Source organism: Notolepis coatsorum (genome assembly GCF_963971535.1).
Source record: "Notolepis coatsorum genome assembly, chromosome: 6".
Lineage (NCBI taxonomy): Eukaryota > Metazoa > Chordata > Actinopteri > Aulopiformes > Paralepididae > Notolepis > Notolepis coatsorum.
Genome location: NC_140170.1, coordinates 64,896,640 through 64,913,689, shown reverse-complemented (window position 1 = coordinate 64,913,689; position 17,050 = coordinate 64,896,640). Strand labels below are relative to the sequence as shown.

At 40.8% G+C, this 17,050-nt stretch overlaps 1 protein-coding gene across 2 annotated transcripts in view; it reads right to left on the bottom strand.

Moving 5' to 3' along the window:
• The window catches only part of mcrs1 (microspherule protein 1), a 31,478-nt gene extending 14,936 nt beyond the window's left edge, over positions 1–16,542 (bottom strand). Inside the window, exons 1-10 of one of the 2 annotated variants that reach the window (XM_084316883.1) lie at positions 16,385–16,542; positions 15,503–15,664; positions 15,041–15,179; positions 13,773–13,937; positions 6,452–6,561; positions 5,466–5,574; positions 4,274–4,412; positions 3,731–3,806; positions 3,020–3,048; positions 317–409 (exon numbers count right to left, since the gene is read on the bottom strand). In XM_084316883.1, the coding sequence (XP_084173009.1) occupies positions 317–409; positions 3,020–3,048; positions 3,731–3,806; positions 4,274–4,412; positions 5,466–5,574; positions 6,452–6,561; positions 13,773–13,937; positions 15,041–15,179; positions 15,503–15,660 (1,018 nt within the window). In that variant the 5' untranslated portion in view covers positions 15,661–15,664; positions 16,385–16,542. The remainder of the gene's footprint in view (positions 1–316; positions 410–3,019; positions 3,049–3,730; positions 3,807–4,273; positions 4,413–5,465; positions 5,575–6,451; positions 6,562–13,772; positions 13,938–15,040; positions 15,180–15,502; positions 15,665–16,384) is intronic. The other variant, XM_084316884.1, reaches the window with a different exon arrangement.
• Positions 16,543–17,050: the final 508 nt, after the last annotated feature.

The window sequence follows — 17,050 nt, the reverse complement described above, 5'->3', positions numbered from 1 at the left end:
GCGGTGTCTCTCTGACATCACAAATCAGCACATTTTGTGAATATTGTGAGAGGAGAATTGGAAGAATGCGCCAATATGAGAATTAGAGACATAGATCATATTAATATAAGTTCACATAGCTAGGAAACAATGCTAAACACTCAAAAAGGCCATTTATAAGATAGTTCCCCTTTAAGGCTAATTTTAATTGTTTACAACTTTTTTTTTGTAATCTTCTGAGCCAAACCAAGACATGTTAATATGTATATATATATATATAATCTATAATTGAGAGCTCTGTAGTATGAATACATGTAATGTGTGTGAGCCTGCTCACCTGTGATGCTGTCCACGAGGACCTGCCAGCGTGGCAGCTCCTGCTCCAGCTGCCTGATCTCCCTCTTCTGGTGACGATCAGAGATCATCAGCTCTGCGGGCAGAACGAGCAACAGAGGGAGCAGGGAGGAGGACGTAGACACAAAACTATTAATGCAGTACAGTATTTACCACCATGGAGGCAACAGAGACAACTAACACACTCCAACTTCATTGATTGGGACATTTTATACTGATGTGTGTTGTTGAGGCTCACATTGTATCTTTGTAGTGGTAGAAGCTTATTCCTGGTTTTAGAGCACTGGGAAACTTTTAGCAGCTGTTATCCACTTGTTTATTTATATAAACAAAGAAGAGAGATCATCTACTACGTTTATTGAAGGTTCCCAACCACACAAAAAATCAGCGGGGACGCAGTCTTTGTGAATTATGCACCAAAGCTATGGAACACCCTGCTAGGGAGGTTAGATCACTAAGGGTGTTTTCACACCTGTAGTTCGTTTGCTTTGTTCCGATTCAGGGAGACACAGGGACTATAATGATACAATTGTTGCACTTTAGTTCGTTTGTGTTCACACAGCTGTGTTAACAGCGGACCAAAACAAACGCACGCGCGAGCAAACTGTCACTCATTGGTCAGATTTTGGGGTGTGTCCCCCCCCCCCCCCCCCCCCTAACCCTGAATCTGACTCGAGCCTGACTTTACTGATGACCGCGGGCAAAGAGAGAGGGAGAGAGAGAGAGTCGGAGAGAGAGGGAGAGAGATACGGTGTGTGAGAGAGAGAGAGAGAGAGAGAGAGAGAGAGAGAGAGAGAGAGAGAGAGAAAGAGAGAGGAGGCGTTGTCCCGCACGGTGCTGCTGTTGCAGCGTCACTACAGACCCCGGCTCTCCTCTCCTGCGCGGCGGCGGGGACACAGCTGACTGACACCCGGCAACACAAACACCATTTCAGGGTCTGCTCTGCTTGTTGTATCTCCGCTGTAACAACGTGCAGCAGCAGCAGCAGCGCGACACTGTTCGACAGACCTTTCAAAGCCCCTTTCCCTCATTCGGTCACTAAACTTTCTGTACACTTCAGTGTTCTTGTGCGTGTTCTCCAGCATCTGACGAATGTGATCGTCTGCCCAAATATCAACGAGGCAGTGTACCTCATCGCTGCTCCACGTCGACCCACGACTCATTATTATTATTATTTTGCCGGATCAGTACGGCAAGTGAGTTGTGTCGGTTTGTTAAGTCGATTGCATTCTCACAGCGTACGAGTCGCGTCGGGTTCGTTTGGAAGTGCGCCGAGACCACCCTCTCTAGGTGGTCTCGGCCCGCTTGTTTTGTTCCGCAACAGAATGTGATTGCTGTGTTCATATATGCCCAACTGAACCGAAATAGGGGGTAAACGCTCCAGGTTTCGGAACAACAGCTCCAAACGAGCTAGGTGTGAAAACGCCCTTAATATGTTCAAAAGTAAGCTAAAAACATACCTCTTCACCTTAGCCTTTTAATACACTCTGCTGCTTGCACTGCTTTTATTCCGTGTACACTTTTTGCACTGCTCTTACTCTGTCTATTTCTATAAAAAATGTATGTCTGCACTTTATGCATTGCTTTTATTTAGTCCAAAATCTTTTATAGTCTTTTATAGATTTTAAAGTAAATATATCATAATCAATAAGAAATCCATTACAATAATTATTTTCTTTTAGATTTGAATGATATACATTTATAAAATATTTCCAGGTTTTAATATAAATTCTCTGCTCATTTTATGCCCATCTATACTAATTATGCTAATCGTATGCATGTGATTTGTTTATTTATGTAAACTGCATGTGACCGTACTTTTCGGACTATAAGCCGCGGCTTTTTCCCCCATTTTTTGACCCTGCGGCTTATATAACGGTGCGGCTTATATGTGACTCGACGTGACCAAACTCGAAAATGTAAACATCTAAATATTGCTTTTTTGACTGCATTGAAATGTTATTTATCTGTTCCCTTATTTGCTAAACTTAATACAACTTGTAAATGAGTTAATGCTTGTTATTTGTCCGACAGTATTGTGTCCCAAAGCTAATTACATATGGTAATTAAACATTAAAACACCTGCGGCTTATAGTCCAGTGCGGCTTATATATGTACACATCATTCAATTTAGCTGCTGCGGCTTATAGTCAGGTGCGGCTTATAGTGCGAAAAGTACGGTATTTATGTAAACTGCATGCGACTTGTTTATTTATGTGAACTGCATGTGACTTGTTTATTTATGTGAACTGCATGTGACTTGTTTAAGATAAGATAAGATAATATATTCCTTTATTAATCCCCTTGGGGAAATTCGTGACACACACATACAGCTCAACGTCTCATTAATGATATTAACAACAACACAATCATTAAATTTTTACAGTAACAATGGCACAGCATAAATTCAACAGACATGTACATTTGTTGACACATGTCATCATTACAGGAGGCCTGAGACACTGTATGTTTATTTATGTGAACTGCATGTGACTTGTTTATTTATGTGAACTGCATGTGACTTGTTTATTTATGTGAACTGCATGTGACTTGTTTATTTATGTGAACTGCATGTGACTTGTTTATTTATGTAAACTGCATGTGACTTGTTTATTTATATAAACTGCATGTGACTTGTTATAATGATTGTGATAATCTGAATCTGACTTTTTGCTAGATTCCTTACCATGTTCCAGCACCTCATCCCTGCTCTCCCTGGGGGGAAAAAAGACAGAGCAACTCATAAACACAGGGAATTTAGGGAATTATCGCAGCAAAGCTAAAGACAATAATTGAACCCTTGAAACAAATAATTATTTGTCAGTTTTGAAATCATTTGGATATCCTTTGTATTTGCAGTTGTAGAGTCAATCCAAATCAGTTGGGATTGTGAACGTAATGCGTAAGTACTCAACCTCTACATTCATGAACTATGAATGAACACACAACGTATCATCTTTAGATAATAAAGTACTCAACCTCTACATTCATGAACTATGAATGAACACACAACGTATCATCTTTAGATAATAAAGTACTCAACCTCTACATTCATGAACTATGAATGTACATGACACTCCAACTTATCATCTTTAGATAATTAGGTTTGAAAGAATATTTCATCTGAAACCTAATTGACCAATTGCAAACTCTGCCCTCTTTTCTTGATCCTCCAATCACAACTGTTGCTTTCCTCTGACAGGTTTTTCCGAGGAAAGCAACAGTTGTGATTGGATGATCGAGAAAAGAGGGCAGAGTTTGAGATGGGTCAATTCTATTTGCAGGAAAGCTTGGATACGTGTATCGCTTTTCTGGAGAGCGGGTCCAGAAAACCTTTTCTAAATAAAAAAAATTGGATTACAAGCTAAAATAAGGCAGTATATTTTTTTAATCTTACTTTAACTTGGCATCATCAACCATCTGTTCGGCATCAGAGAAGTTGAGGACCTGGTCGCCTTTGGGAAGAGGTTGGACTGTAAAAGAGGTTGGAGTGTTACCGGTATGGCTGCAGAGGGGTGTTTTGACAAAGAGTGTAAAAGTTTAAAGTTTTGTTTTATTTGTCACGTATAAAGTACATGTACATTACAGTGAAATGCTTGGTTCTGTATGAGCCTCCAGAGAATGTGCTTCATACAGTAAAAATGAATAAAGTCCAAACACTATACAACATATACAAACTAAACTGTACAACCTAAAGTAGAAAATGAAGTACAAAATGCAAACAATGAGGTACAAAATGCAAACCTTTTTAAAATGCAAAAATGAGGTATGATGTAGTGCCAATCTTTTTGTAATAAATATATAAAAAGGTGAGTTAAAGTGAGTATTTGTTTAAAGTGAGTGAGTGTGTGCATGTGGATGTGTGTGCAATGAGTGTAGATGGATGGGTCAGTTTTGCATATATACGGGCTCAACTCAACCATGAGTGAGTGAACCTCACCGCTCTGGTCCTCCAGCAGGTAGTACTGCTTCAGCAACTGCCAGTGCACCAGCAGGCTCTTGGGGGTGCGAGACGGGTGGAACACACTGGGGTGTTTGCTCAGGAGATCCTGGAACACCTCCAGTTTGGGCTGACTGGTCTGTTAGACAATACAAAAAATAATCTTGTAAATACAACAGAAAACATTATCTGATGCTCATGGTTGAAATCTGAATCAATTGTTTATTCATCAAAGAATCACTACATGGCACAATTCTTTCACTTGAAATGTAATTTACATTTACATTTGTGGGGTGTTGGGGGACTGGCTGTTCCGGGGGGGTTCACATGCCTTCGAGCAACATTGTACTATTGTACTTATTTTATACCCATTCTTATGTTTGCAATTTATGCATTGTTTTTTTATTCTGTCAATCGTGTGCTGATTTTATGCCTATGTTCATTTTATACGAATTGCTGTGGGGCACTCTGGACTGCGGGTCCATGTGTGCAAAGTTCTATATAGATAGTTATTAATATGTATTATTATTATTATATAGTAAAAATGTATGCATTTAAATGTCTGTAAAGTCTCGACGACATTGAAAATGAGGGTTGACCTCAATTGTCCTTTCAAGAATAAATAACGGAATGCATGAAGGAATGAATGAATTTAGTCTTATCCAACTAGTTTTATCCAAAGCAACATGTTCTGTACAAGTCAGCAGGCAGGAAGGGTACTACTTATCCTGCTAATATGTATATACTACTATGCACTCAAGAGTGTAACACTCAAGCTCAAGATATTGTTTTGATGAGCAATGCCACTGACCCTTAGCTACTCCTCCTGGTGACTTGTTGTTCCCAATCTTGTAAGTCGCTTTGGATCAAAGCGTCAGCTAAATGACTAAATTGTAAATTGTACAACTCTGGCAGCTAAGGGTACGTAACATTGTTCGTCAAACAGTGTTGTACAGTCTCGAGCGCATAGTAGTATAGACAAATGTCGACCACTGTGTGTGTCGACTTGTAACCGTCTTGGCCAATTTCTTTTAATAGTTTATTCTTATTTATTGTGCCTATATGGATGAAATTGCTGATGAAAACTGTGTAGTCGCTGTAAATGAGGGTAACCTTAGTGTCTTAATAGTTGAAATAAAGGTTTGAAATGAAATTAATTTAAAATACTGGAACTCAAATCTTTCTCACTCACCGAACCAATCTTGGCCATCAGTGCCTCCTCAACCTGACTGAAGAGAGCCTTGCTCTGGACCGCAGCGATGGCCTCTGGGTGGAGCTGGCGCATGGCCTGCCACGCCAGCCTGAATACAGACAGACAGTAGAGATACAGTATGACAAACAGACCCAAGACATGAAACCACGTGATGTACATTAGGGTTGCCGCAGTGATGTGAAATGTCCCTTGACTACTAAACCGGTATTAACCTGCGACACCAGACATTTTACAAAATCATGCTAAATATCTTTGATCTTTAACGTTATGCTACATTGATCCACATGTCTGTCTGTCTACGTCTGTTTTTAATTAATTTTCAATTACTAGTATCCATTTGCTGGACAGACAGAGTTGATATTCTATTCTACATTTATTACATATAATTCAAATTAAAAAATAAACCAACAGACAGTAATATCTTCCGCCAATTTTCTATGACGGATCGATGTATCTGCAGCCTTATTTAGCGCATCGTGCAAACACTGTTGCTGGTCTGGACTGGTCCTCTGAGGCCCTCTCCACTCGAGTTGCTGCCGGGTTTAACCCGTTGTGTCGTCTCGAGAGCCTCCTTTCTCTCCTTCATGCACAGTTAAATCTACTCTAAATGAAAGTGAAACATAAGCTACTCTGTACTGCGACTTATAAAATAGATCTGCTGTCCGCGCAGACACGTTCAGTTAATAATATTGTCTGACATAACAAATTGATAACAAATTCCTTTTGGGCACTGACTACATGAATTTGGGCACTGATACGCAAACATAAACTAATGGGGTTTTATTTTTATAAATATAATATATATCTTTTTTTTTTATGTATACAGCGGTGGGGGTGGTGGGTAAATAATGTACTTGGTGGATGCCTGAACACTGAGTAACACAAGTATCACCCACTACAGCCGCAAGCCTACTGTCCACATGAAAGAGAAGTCAAATGTGTTGATTGATATGGTGCTTTCTTACTTTGAGATGACTGGGTCGTAGAGCAGAGCGTACCACCTCTCTTCTATCTCCCGCAGAGTGAAGCGACAGCTGAACTTAACCCCCAGATGAACCGATGTCAGATCTGTGGTCTGAACACACACACACACACACATTTTAAACAGCATGTCCACCAATGAATATTATAATAATAATAACAATAAACTTTATTTGTATAGCACCTTTCATACAAGAATTGCATCCCAAAGTGCTTCACAGCAGTAATGTAGACATAGGCATACAATTATCATTAAATTGGCATAAATATAGACCGGCATGAAATGAGCAGAGAATTGACTAAATAAAAGCAATGCACTAAGTGCAGACATACAGGTAAAATTAGTATAAAATAGACAACATACATTCATACTTTATCACAACACATCATACGTATCTGCGCTACACGTCCCATCAATCAATCGATAATAAGCTATGAATTAACAAGTTGTTAACACTTTGACTGCCGGAAACCGCTTAAAAGCGTCATTCCCGGCCATGCTCAAGTTGCCGGAGGACGCTTTACAGCGTCCTTATATCAATATTTCAAAAATCTGCGATCGGATTCATATTTCCCCTCCGCTGGCCTGAGATCCACCAGGAGGACCCACTGAGCTCTCTGACGGTTCAGGAGTGCCATCTGGTGGCCGATCGGCGCAATCGCCAAACAGGAAGTGCTATGGAGGTTGTGCTGGTCGGCCGTATTACTTCCGGGCACTCTGTTTGGCTACCGGGACTCGATCTCGACACAATACATAGCAATCGATTGCCAATAACTCGATAAACAACATGATTTGGACATATATACTATTATACAAGCTGGAAATGGACCCGATATTTCTACATACCATAATAGGTAAATGACTGTTCCACGCTCATCGCCCAACGGCGCGAGGAGGATACGGTAAGATTCAGCGTTATTTTTGATCGTATTCCATATAAACTGTTATGATGAACATATCACCCACACTAGATGAATGATATACCGCTGCCCACGGAATTATAAACGATCCCCCGCCCATCCGGTCATCATCAGATCATACGTAGATCATTCTAGAAGTACGTCCAATTGAAATTTTTTATATCGCCCCGATTGCCATCAAACTGTATTTCATCATCAATATAATGCATTTGGGGCTATATATCACGTTCTGGAGAAAGCTGCAGAAAGAGATGAAAACATACTTATACATTAGACCATACTTTACTATGAATATGTGAATGAAAAAGTTTAACGTTGCTACACAATGAACAATACATATAGGACTTTGAATGGGCCCTAATAATGGCAATGTAGCAATAGAATTTAAAAAGTTATAGCCCTGCAAAGAAGGGGAATTTCTCCATAGACAAATAGCGCTGGCAATCCACAGTCATTTTCCGGATTTCTGGCCGGCACCCATAGTGTTAATATTGTATCCATTAGCTGTATGCTCTATGAATTTACAAGTTGTTTATACTGTATCCATTAGCTGTTTATACTGTATCCATAACACTATGTAACAAACCAACCATCAAATGCACTCACAGCACACACATCCACACGTACACACTCACTTCAAATAAACAACTCACTGTAGCACCCACTTTACCACACTTTATATTTATTGGTAAAGAGATTTGCACTACAACTCATACCTCATTGCACCTTACCCTAAGTTGTACCTCATCCTATTTCTGCATTGTACCGTGTATTGTATTGTCAGTTACTTTCTCTACTCTGCATTGTATATATGTATATTGAACACTTTTGTTTTGTTTACACTTGTCTACATACTTGACTTTCTATATTATACTTATTTTATACTTGTGTTTTATCTAGCACACTCTCAGGAGCAAAACAGAAAGAAGCATTTCATATAAAAGTATTCTGTATTTTTGTATGACAACTAAAAGAAACTTGAACTTGACTTGAAACTGTACGCTCTATGAATTAACAAGTTGTCAATACTGTATCATTAGCTGTATGCTCCATGTTGCTTCGACGCCACATGCGCTCGGACCCCAGTCACAAATGAGAGGCGCCGACGTCTATAATGTGCCATGAATCAAAATACTGTATCCCTTGGCTGTATGCTTTATGTCACTTCGACACCACATACGCTCGGATCACAGCCACCCGAGTGTGTATTTAAACTTTAGCACAATAACCTTGCAATTCAAACATGTCAACAAAAGAGGCATAGCCAACAGGGTGGCGAAATCACTCCTGCTGATAAATGTTGGCAGATTGCAAGCAGATTTGTCAATGTCACTTGACATTTGGAAGGTGTTCAGGTGAAATCGTGAAATCTTTGGAAGATCTACTGTGTATTCAAACATCCATTTTGGCTGGAGTGACTGGTGAGATGTTTTATTTACCTTTCTGTGACAAAGTAATAATAGATCAAATTTCTATAGCGCCTTTTATAGAACCCAAGGTCGCTTCACAATCAAGACAGAAAATAGGGCTAGGGATGTAGGGGAAAAAGGGGGATGAGGGCAGGTAAGGGATAATGGACCTAAGTAAAGTAAAGCTGCGATTTCATTTCCCACCATACATAGCGACAGGGGAGATACAAAAGGCACCTTTCTTAACGAGCTATTTAGCAAAAGATATGATGGATGGGTGGACAAAGCCCAGGCATACCAGCTCATCAAACCCTAAACCAGGGCCGAACTGGGAAAATCATTCAGGCCGGGAAAAATATGGCACGAAATATAGCCCCAGTGAGACCACTTTTTAAGTGGGGTCTGGGGGTCCCCCACTAGGAAAATGTTAGTTACAAGACTTAATTTCCTGCATTCTGGTGAATGTTAGTGCATGTGAATCACAAACTAATGAGCCAACAACTGCTTAGTACAATCTAATGTTATAAAAATCTAATAAAACCAAAGGAATATCATTAACTCATTCCCTGCCAACGACGAGTATACTCGTTATTGGGCGCCAATCGTTGAACAGCAACAACGAGTATACTCGTTATTCAGGGAACAAAATAAGTACCCGCCAACAGTGGCGAATCCTTATGGAAGCCAACGGAAGCCATGCCTCCCTAATATTAAAATATGAATTAATATCAAATATGAAATATGAAAAAAAAAAAAAAAAAAATTTTAATATAGTTTACATTCTTTTTCATCTGTGCATCTGTGTTATAATTTTTTATTTTTTTTTAAATGTCTCCCTCTTCTCCTTCTCACTCCCTCTAACACACTGTCAGCCTCACTATGCTCACTGCAGCAGGATAGGAGGCAGATGGTAGGTCTCTTTCTCCAGGCTTCCAGCATTATAGAGTCCAAATCCGATCCTAGCCAATCAGATTCGAGCTGACTGCCACACCCTAAAAGTTTAAAACGGGGCTGAGAGGAAAATACTCAGCATATTTTCCCCTCTGCACTCTGAACATTGTATTAACCCGTAACTGTTCCCACGGGCCGAATATTGCCCCGATCCTCGCGAGATTAAATCCACGGGGACCTCTCGGCGTGCCGAAGCTTTTCCTAAATCACTTCCATCATCGAAAACGAGGGGAAAAGGTCGGCTCGCGACCCTGAAAATGTCGCGTGATTTTAAAAACGCTGTATTAAGTGAGCCTATTATGGGATCCACGCGAGCTTTCTATCGTGGAAACATCTGGGCGTCCCGCAACTTTTACTGATTCACATGTAGCCCCTAAAATGCTTAGAAAAGGAAAACAGAAAGCGTGGAATAAACTCGCCGAAACGGAAAAGTGTCCCACGGGCGCGCCGTGATTCCGATCCGCGTGAAAATATTCACGGCCATAGAGGAGACCGTGGGACACCTTTTTGCAACCGAATATGTGTCTCGAATTTGCTCCCACGCGGCGCGCAAAATCGCGCAAGGAAAAATCAGACCAAAAATTAACCAATGCTCCAGCAGTATTAATGACCCTGATGTAAACAAGACAAACGTCTTTCTCTGGTCTGCATCCCCTTATACAATTGTGTGTATTGAGCCGTACTGTATTGTACCCATTCTGCAATCTGTTAAATAAATAAAAAGAAAGTTTGACTGGCCGCCGAGCCATACTGTAGTGTACATGGTGACTGCTTGACTAAAAAAAAAAAAAGAAAAAAAAATTTATTAATAAAAATATTTAATAATTTTTTTTTTAATAATTTTTTTTGGCTTCCCCTGTTATTTTACCCACGCGACGCCACTGCCCGCCAACCGCCAATGGCGGGCAGATTTAAGGTTTGGCGAGTAAAAATGAGAGGTCTGCCTGCCACCTGGCGTGTAGTTCATATCGATACTCTTATTTTGAAAATCCTGTGCGGGTCTCATTTCCGCCCCAAGCGCAGCTCCATTTACATTTACATTTAGTCATTTAGCTGACGCTTTTATCCAAAGCGACTTACAAGTTCTGTACGACAAGCCATCAGGAAGGGCACAACTCTATCAGCTGTTGTTCATCAAAGTGTTGAGTGCTACAGTGTAGGTTAGTTTATTAGGACATAATATTATTATTATTAGTCATAATATCTATGGCTCCGGCAGCTAGCAACGTTCGGTTCATATGATAATCTTATTTTGAAAAACCCTGTAGCAACTCCGCGAGTCATATCCGCCCCAGTCCGTGCTGTCTGCTCGCATTAAAGCAGAGCAGCGCTACACAGCAGTGCGCCTACACGACCCGAAATAAGTCTGTGGTGTTTATTTTTTCTCACAACGGGGCAAATGCATCTAACATGCTTTGCACCGTCGCCATTCCTTTATGCCCACATCGCCCGAAATGAACGTTACGTTAGCGTAAGCTAACAAGCTAATCCTGATCAGAGGCAGAGCAGAGCCATAGAGAACAGCAGACAGTGTGGACTGAGGAAAGGGAAATGGGGGGGGCACTCTCCCTTTCTCTGTGTGTGTGCGTGCGTTTGGCAAGACGATGAAGTCAGTCAGGAGCATATTATAGTAAACTGAGGATTACTGAGGATGGACAGATAATGTTGATAAAAAAGTTTCGAGAGGAGTGGAAGTTTGAAGACAGACTAGACGGGGTGGTGAGTTGAAACAGTGTGTGTGATTGATTGATTTATTCTTTATTATTATTATTATTATTATAAAAAAAATTCTTGTTTAACTGTGGATTGTGTGTTTCTTGTATAATGGTATAAATTCTTATTTGTGTAAATTAGGTTGTACGCCGACCATTAAGTAAATACTTGTTTAGTTTAGGAATAAGGGGCTGGTAACTATAAGATGTATTCTTCTTCCTGCTCCTTTTGTCCATGGAATGATATTTATGATTGTGTAATGAAGAAACTCTGATTGTATGATTCCATGTGGCAAATAAAAACTCTGAACTGAAAAGTTTATTAACAGATTGCAGAATGGGTACAGTACAGTACAGCTCAATACATACAATTGTTAAGGGGATGCAGACCAGAGAAAGACTTTCATCTTGTTTACATCAGTTTACATATTACAACATAATATGATGTGTCCCGACCCCACTTCTATGTTTCAATAAATTATTTGCATTTAAAACTATTAACGCCGACTCATTCCTTCAGTCCACTCAAAATTATGCTAATATTCCTTATGTTGTTTATGATATTAATTGAAAATAGCATATGAGAGTATTATATAGTAATAATAACACATGGCGATATACTAAAAAGCTATTTATAATTTTTGGCTGGTAAAAAATCTGCTGGCTGCTGGTAGTTTTTAAAATCGACCAGCCAAATGGCTGGTAGGTCAAAAAGTTAATTTTGTTCCCCGTCGTTATTTAATCGTTATTTCTTTTATTCTATATTTCTATTCATTACAGGCGCACAGACTCGGGGGTTAACATGGGGAATCCTCATGAGAATGTAGAAGTGCAATACCGGCCGCATCACGCTAGACGGCGGTATCGAGCACCTTTTCTACCCTTGTATCTTTCTGTGTGGGATGGCCCCAGGTCTCCTTGTCGGGCAAGGGCAGCCGTTCTGCCGGTTCCATCGAAGCTCGTCAAATATCTCAGATCCATATGTTGTGGTGAATTATGCCGTTGACGAAATGGACATTGGATATACCAGATGGCGATCAAACAATTGGAATATTATTTTTGGAATACTCCCGGCCACAGGTAAGGGCGATTTGACGTAAATTTTAGCTTGATCCTGCAATGCTTTCATACCGATCAGACTGATAACCATGTTTAGTGTTCAATGCGAATGCCGCCCGTTACTGACAATCAAATAATCAGAAACGACCCCCCCCCCCCCCCTTTCATGCATTCATGATGGAACATAATAGCTATGATATAGAATTGATTTCGGGATAATAGCGTATACAGGCAAGACATGGCAACGTCTATAGTGGAATCGACATATAGGGCTTTAACTCAGGATTTCATGAATTACCCTAGACCGCTCTAAAACCATACTTATATTCACCACGGTATAACACGGGAACGTATGGATGGAAACATTTATTCGTTCTCACATATTGAACGATAGATAGGTGATGTCAAATGGGCCATAGTATTGTATCCATAGCTATAATATAGAATATAGTTATAGCTCTACAAACAAGGTGAGTCCTATATTTTAACGTGTGGCAATGCGACCACAGGGAGATGGCTAATCCCCGGCGCTGAATGAGTTAAGGAGGGAGACGACACAAGGACTAACCAATATTTAATAATAAATAATGAAATAAATAACTATAGCCCTACATAAAAAATAGAGAGAGATGTGGACTCAGGGTGCAGGGTGTTGAAATACAGTAAGTGTGAGATGCAAAAAAAACTAAAACAGATGAACATAACAGCTCAGCTGTAGGCACATTTGCTGCCAATTAACCTGTAGAGCCAAGCACTGCAGCGTTCTGTCAGTCCTTGTTTCAGCCTTGCGCAGTGCAGTGTTGCGTCGGAGGCACAAAACAAACGCCATTTAGCAGGCCAGGCCACCGGCCCAATGGCCAGTCTCTGCTGACTCATCTTTGCAACTAAAAACACTGACATGACTGGGAAATGGAGCATGTACTAATATGTCTCTCCTACTATGCACTCAACACTGCAGCACTCAAGTTTCAACTGATGAACATTGTTACTCAGCTGAAAGAATTGTACCCTTCCTGCTGACTTGTCGTATAGAACTTGTAAGTCAGCTAAATGCCAAAATGTAAACGCAGGCCACCTAGCAGGCCAGGCCACCGGGAAAACCCCTGATGCTCCGGATGACCAGTCCGGGCCCGTCCTAACACCGATACGGGCTGACTCTTGACGAGCAATGCACAGTAGATTCCTGCAAACTTATCTTGACATGAATGAATGTTTGACACACTGATCCCCATTCCTTCCTATGCCTCTCTCACCTGCAGTACGGCGTTGATGAGCAACAGGTCGTCGGTGGGTTTCCATCGGCCCAGGTCTTTAGTGATCTGTAGAGGCTGCTTGCTCTTCTTCACCCTCTTGGCGATCGGGGCAGGAGTGATCAGCATGGCGAGTGGGGGGGTGAGGGAGGTGCCGGACTTGGCCACCTGAAGAGAGAAGCGTGGAAATGTAATGACCGTGTCTCTCGAATACTTTCAAAAGTTCCAGCTCAGCTTTTTAAATCAGGGATGGGCAAAACTCACAAAATTGCTATTCGATAGTCACTGGGAATTAATCGAATACTAATGGTAATTATTATTTATTTTTATATATAATTTAGCGACTATTTGAATATTGGAACGTCGATGACCATCCGTGCTTGTTATGCTACCCTTCTGGAAACCTTCTTTGCTCCCCCATCTACGGGTTCCCCTGCAACGTAATAAGAGATTTGCACGCGACCGGCCAAGACGTTAGATTTAACAGGTTAAAACTATTTGCTGTGCAACAAATTACACAAATCCATGTGTGGTCTGGAACAGAAGAAGGTGTGTGAAGTAATTATTACGAGAACCTAACAAACCATAGAGCTGATAACAGGAGAGATGGATAGAATGAATTTTTTTTTTGATCCACTTTTTCTCCCATTTTTCTATATTTTCTCCCATCCCAATTTCGTATCATCCAATTCAACCCTCCCCTGTCACGAACGCTGTTTCTTGCCTCCCACAAGCCGGCTGCAATGTGGACTAAGTCATACATAGCACAAGTCCCCTCCGGTACTTGAGGTAACAGCAGTCGCATCTTTTCACCTGCGCAGCTCGATCTCTCAGTGTCGAGGAGTAACGCGTGGGAGGCTCACGCTGCCCCCGACGATAGAATGAATTTAATAGACTTTTCAAAGACTTTCAGAACTGTTTCCATCTTGAGGACATGTTTATGGAATAAACAGAACGTTTCAAGGAAAGGTATCACATTTCCAGTGTCGATTCTTCTGCTCACGGATGTACCAATGGGGGTGAGCTAGCGTGTGACAGCCAGTATGATGAAGTGGACAGCGGAGGCGACCATGCAAGGTGCCAATCTGGAGTTAAGTGGATGTACATTTGACACCAAAAGTTAAAAATATATGTCTATTACACATGTAAAGACATGCTGCCTAAATGTCGCAACTCGGGTATCATGCACTCGGCTCATAGTATGTATGATATTTCCAACAGTGCTTGAGGGTTGCCATGAGAACCACCCAAACAGGGCACCGGGCCAATACCTTTTTTTTCTCATTGGACGAGGGCTCATTCCCCGAGCAGCGCATTGGCTCTATCACAGGTGGACCTTTGACTCTGCTCGACGACTTGACCAGGCTGCTCTCCACCAGCTCGTCGTCAAACTTCTTCCTCTTAATTGACCTGAAACATAATTGGGACACTTTATTATAGTTGCACTAATAGAAAAAAAAACACTACATGTATTTGGGCAACCTGTAGGTTACATGCAACGTCCTGAATAGACACTACTAGACAGATATAATAAATATATCATCATCTTTACTAATAAAATGTGTATATACCTCTGGCATTCAACAACATTTATAGTACAGCATAAAAAATGGAGTAGGGACCGCACTCGAGGAAAATCGTTGTTTTTATATGCACAAGTTGTATAACGCACAAAAAAACGTTTTCAGCCATCCGGCCTTCATCAGTGTGCTAGTACAGTATATCAGTCAAACCTCGAGGAGCTCCTGCGTTTGGGAACACCACCGCCACCGAAGGCTTGTGTTGCTGTCCTTTTCACATCTTTTAGTCCAAGTGACTCTTCATCCTCTGATCGACTCTGAGCACCAGCTGCTGCCATTGGTACACCGGCCAGAGGTGCACCTGACTGCATCTACCTTAGGCATTTATAAGGAAGAAGACAGTATTGATTGATTGAAAACTTTAACAGATTGCAGAATGGGTACAGTACAGTACAGCTCAATACACACAATTGTTAAGGGGATGCAGACCAGAGAAAGACTTACGTCTTGTTTACATCAGGGTCCCCCATTTTCAATTCATCAGTACATACACTACATACAGATAAGACAGTACTGCTACATCTAGACATTTATGACATACCAGATTTGCAAATACAGTACTGTTTGTGATACAAAAATAGTCTAAAAAAGATAGTATATACATTTGTATACAACAAGTATACAATTTAAGTAACGAATATAACTAAGACATCCAGCAAGATACACGTCACGTGTTGAATATTATCAAGTTACATTTGTTATTGAACCTAGGTGAAACTAGGGCAAGGTTGGGCATCATAGGCTGACATAGCCTGTCTTTGTTTAGGTTAGAACCTACAGGCTAACGTAGGGGGCGGGGGTTAGCTCAAGGTAGTAGGCTGACGCTAAGCTAGCCTATATTACCCGGCAATAACTAAAGATACAAGTAAAACAAATAACGTGTATGTTATATTGTTCCTTTAAATCCCATCATTTAGCTACATTACTGGGTCACCTGGCTGGAAATAACGTCAACTATAGCATCGTGAAAGACGATACTCTTAGCTAACGTCAACGTTAGTTAGCATTATGTTAGCTATATATCTTGTGACTTACCGTAACTTCGTCTTGATAGCTAGCTTCGGTCTGTGTAACATTCGATATATATTGAAATGTTATAATGCAATTAGTGGAACGATATCCTTAGTACCGTCTTTAGTTCAGCTCAATTGTTATCCAGAGAGCTAGCTACATCAAATCGCAAGCTAAATGCTACTTTGCTAACAACACAGTAAATATAACAGCGCATGCTCAGTTATTTTTCGTGTGACGTTTTAGGGTAGGCTAGACGCGTATAAGTCGCGGTGCTGCCATCCACTGGTAGGTACCGGCAGTACACTGCTCTCTACAAAAAATAATCATTATGCATCTTGAGTTGTTGCTGGTCAAACTCAACGAAACATCTGTGATGTGCATCATGCTCGCTCTCTGCCCAACAGCACCAAAGGTAATTTGCACCTCAATAGACTCTACAGGTGGACTCACTTGCATTATGACAATGATTCCAATGTACAGTGTCTTCCCCTTCGGATGTATATATTTTTCTTATGATATTTTTTTTCTTACACAGTACTGTATATTTGTATGTCTTGTATGTCATAAATGTCCTGATTAATTGAAAATGGAGGACCCTGATGTAAACAAGACAAAAGTATTTTTCTGGTCTGCATCCTCGTAGCAGTTGTGTGTATTGAGCCGTACTGTATTGTTCCCATTCTGCAA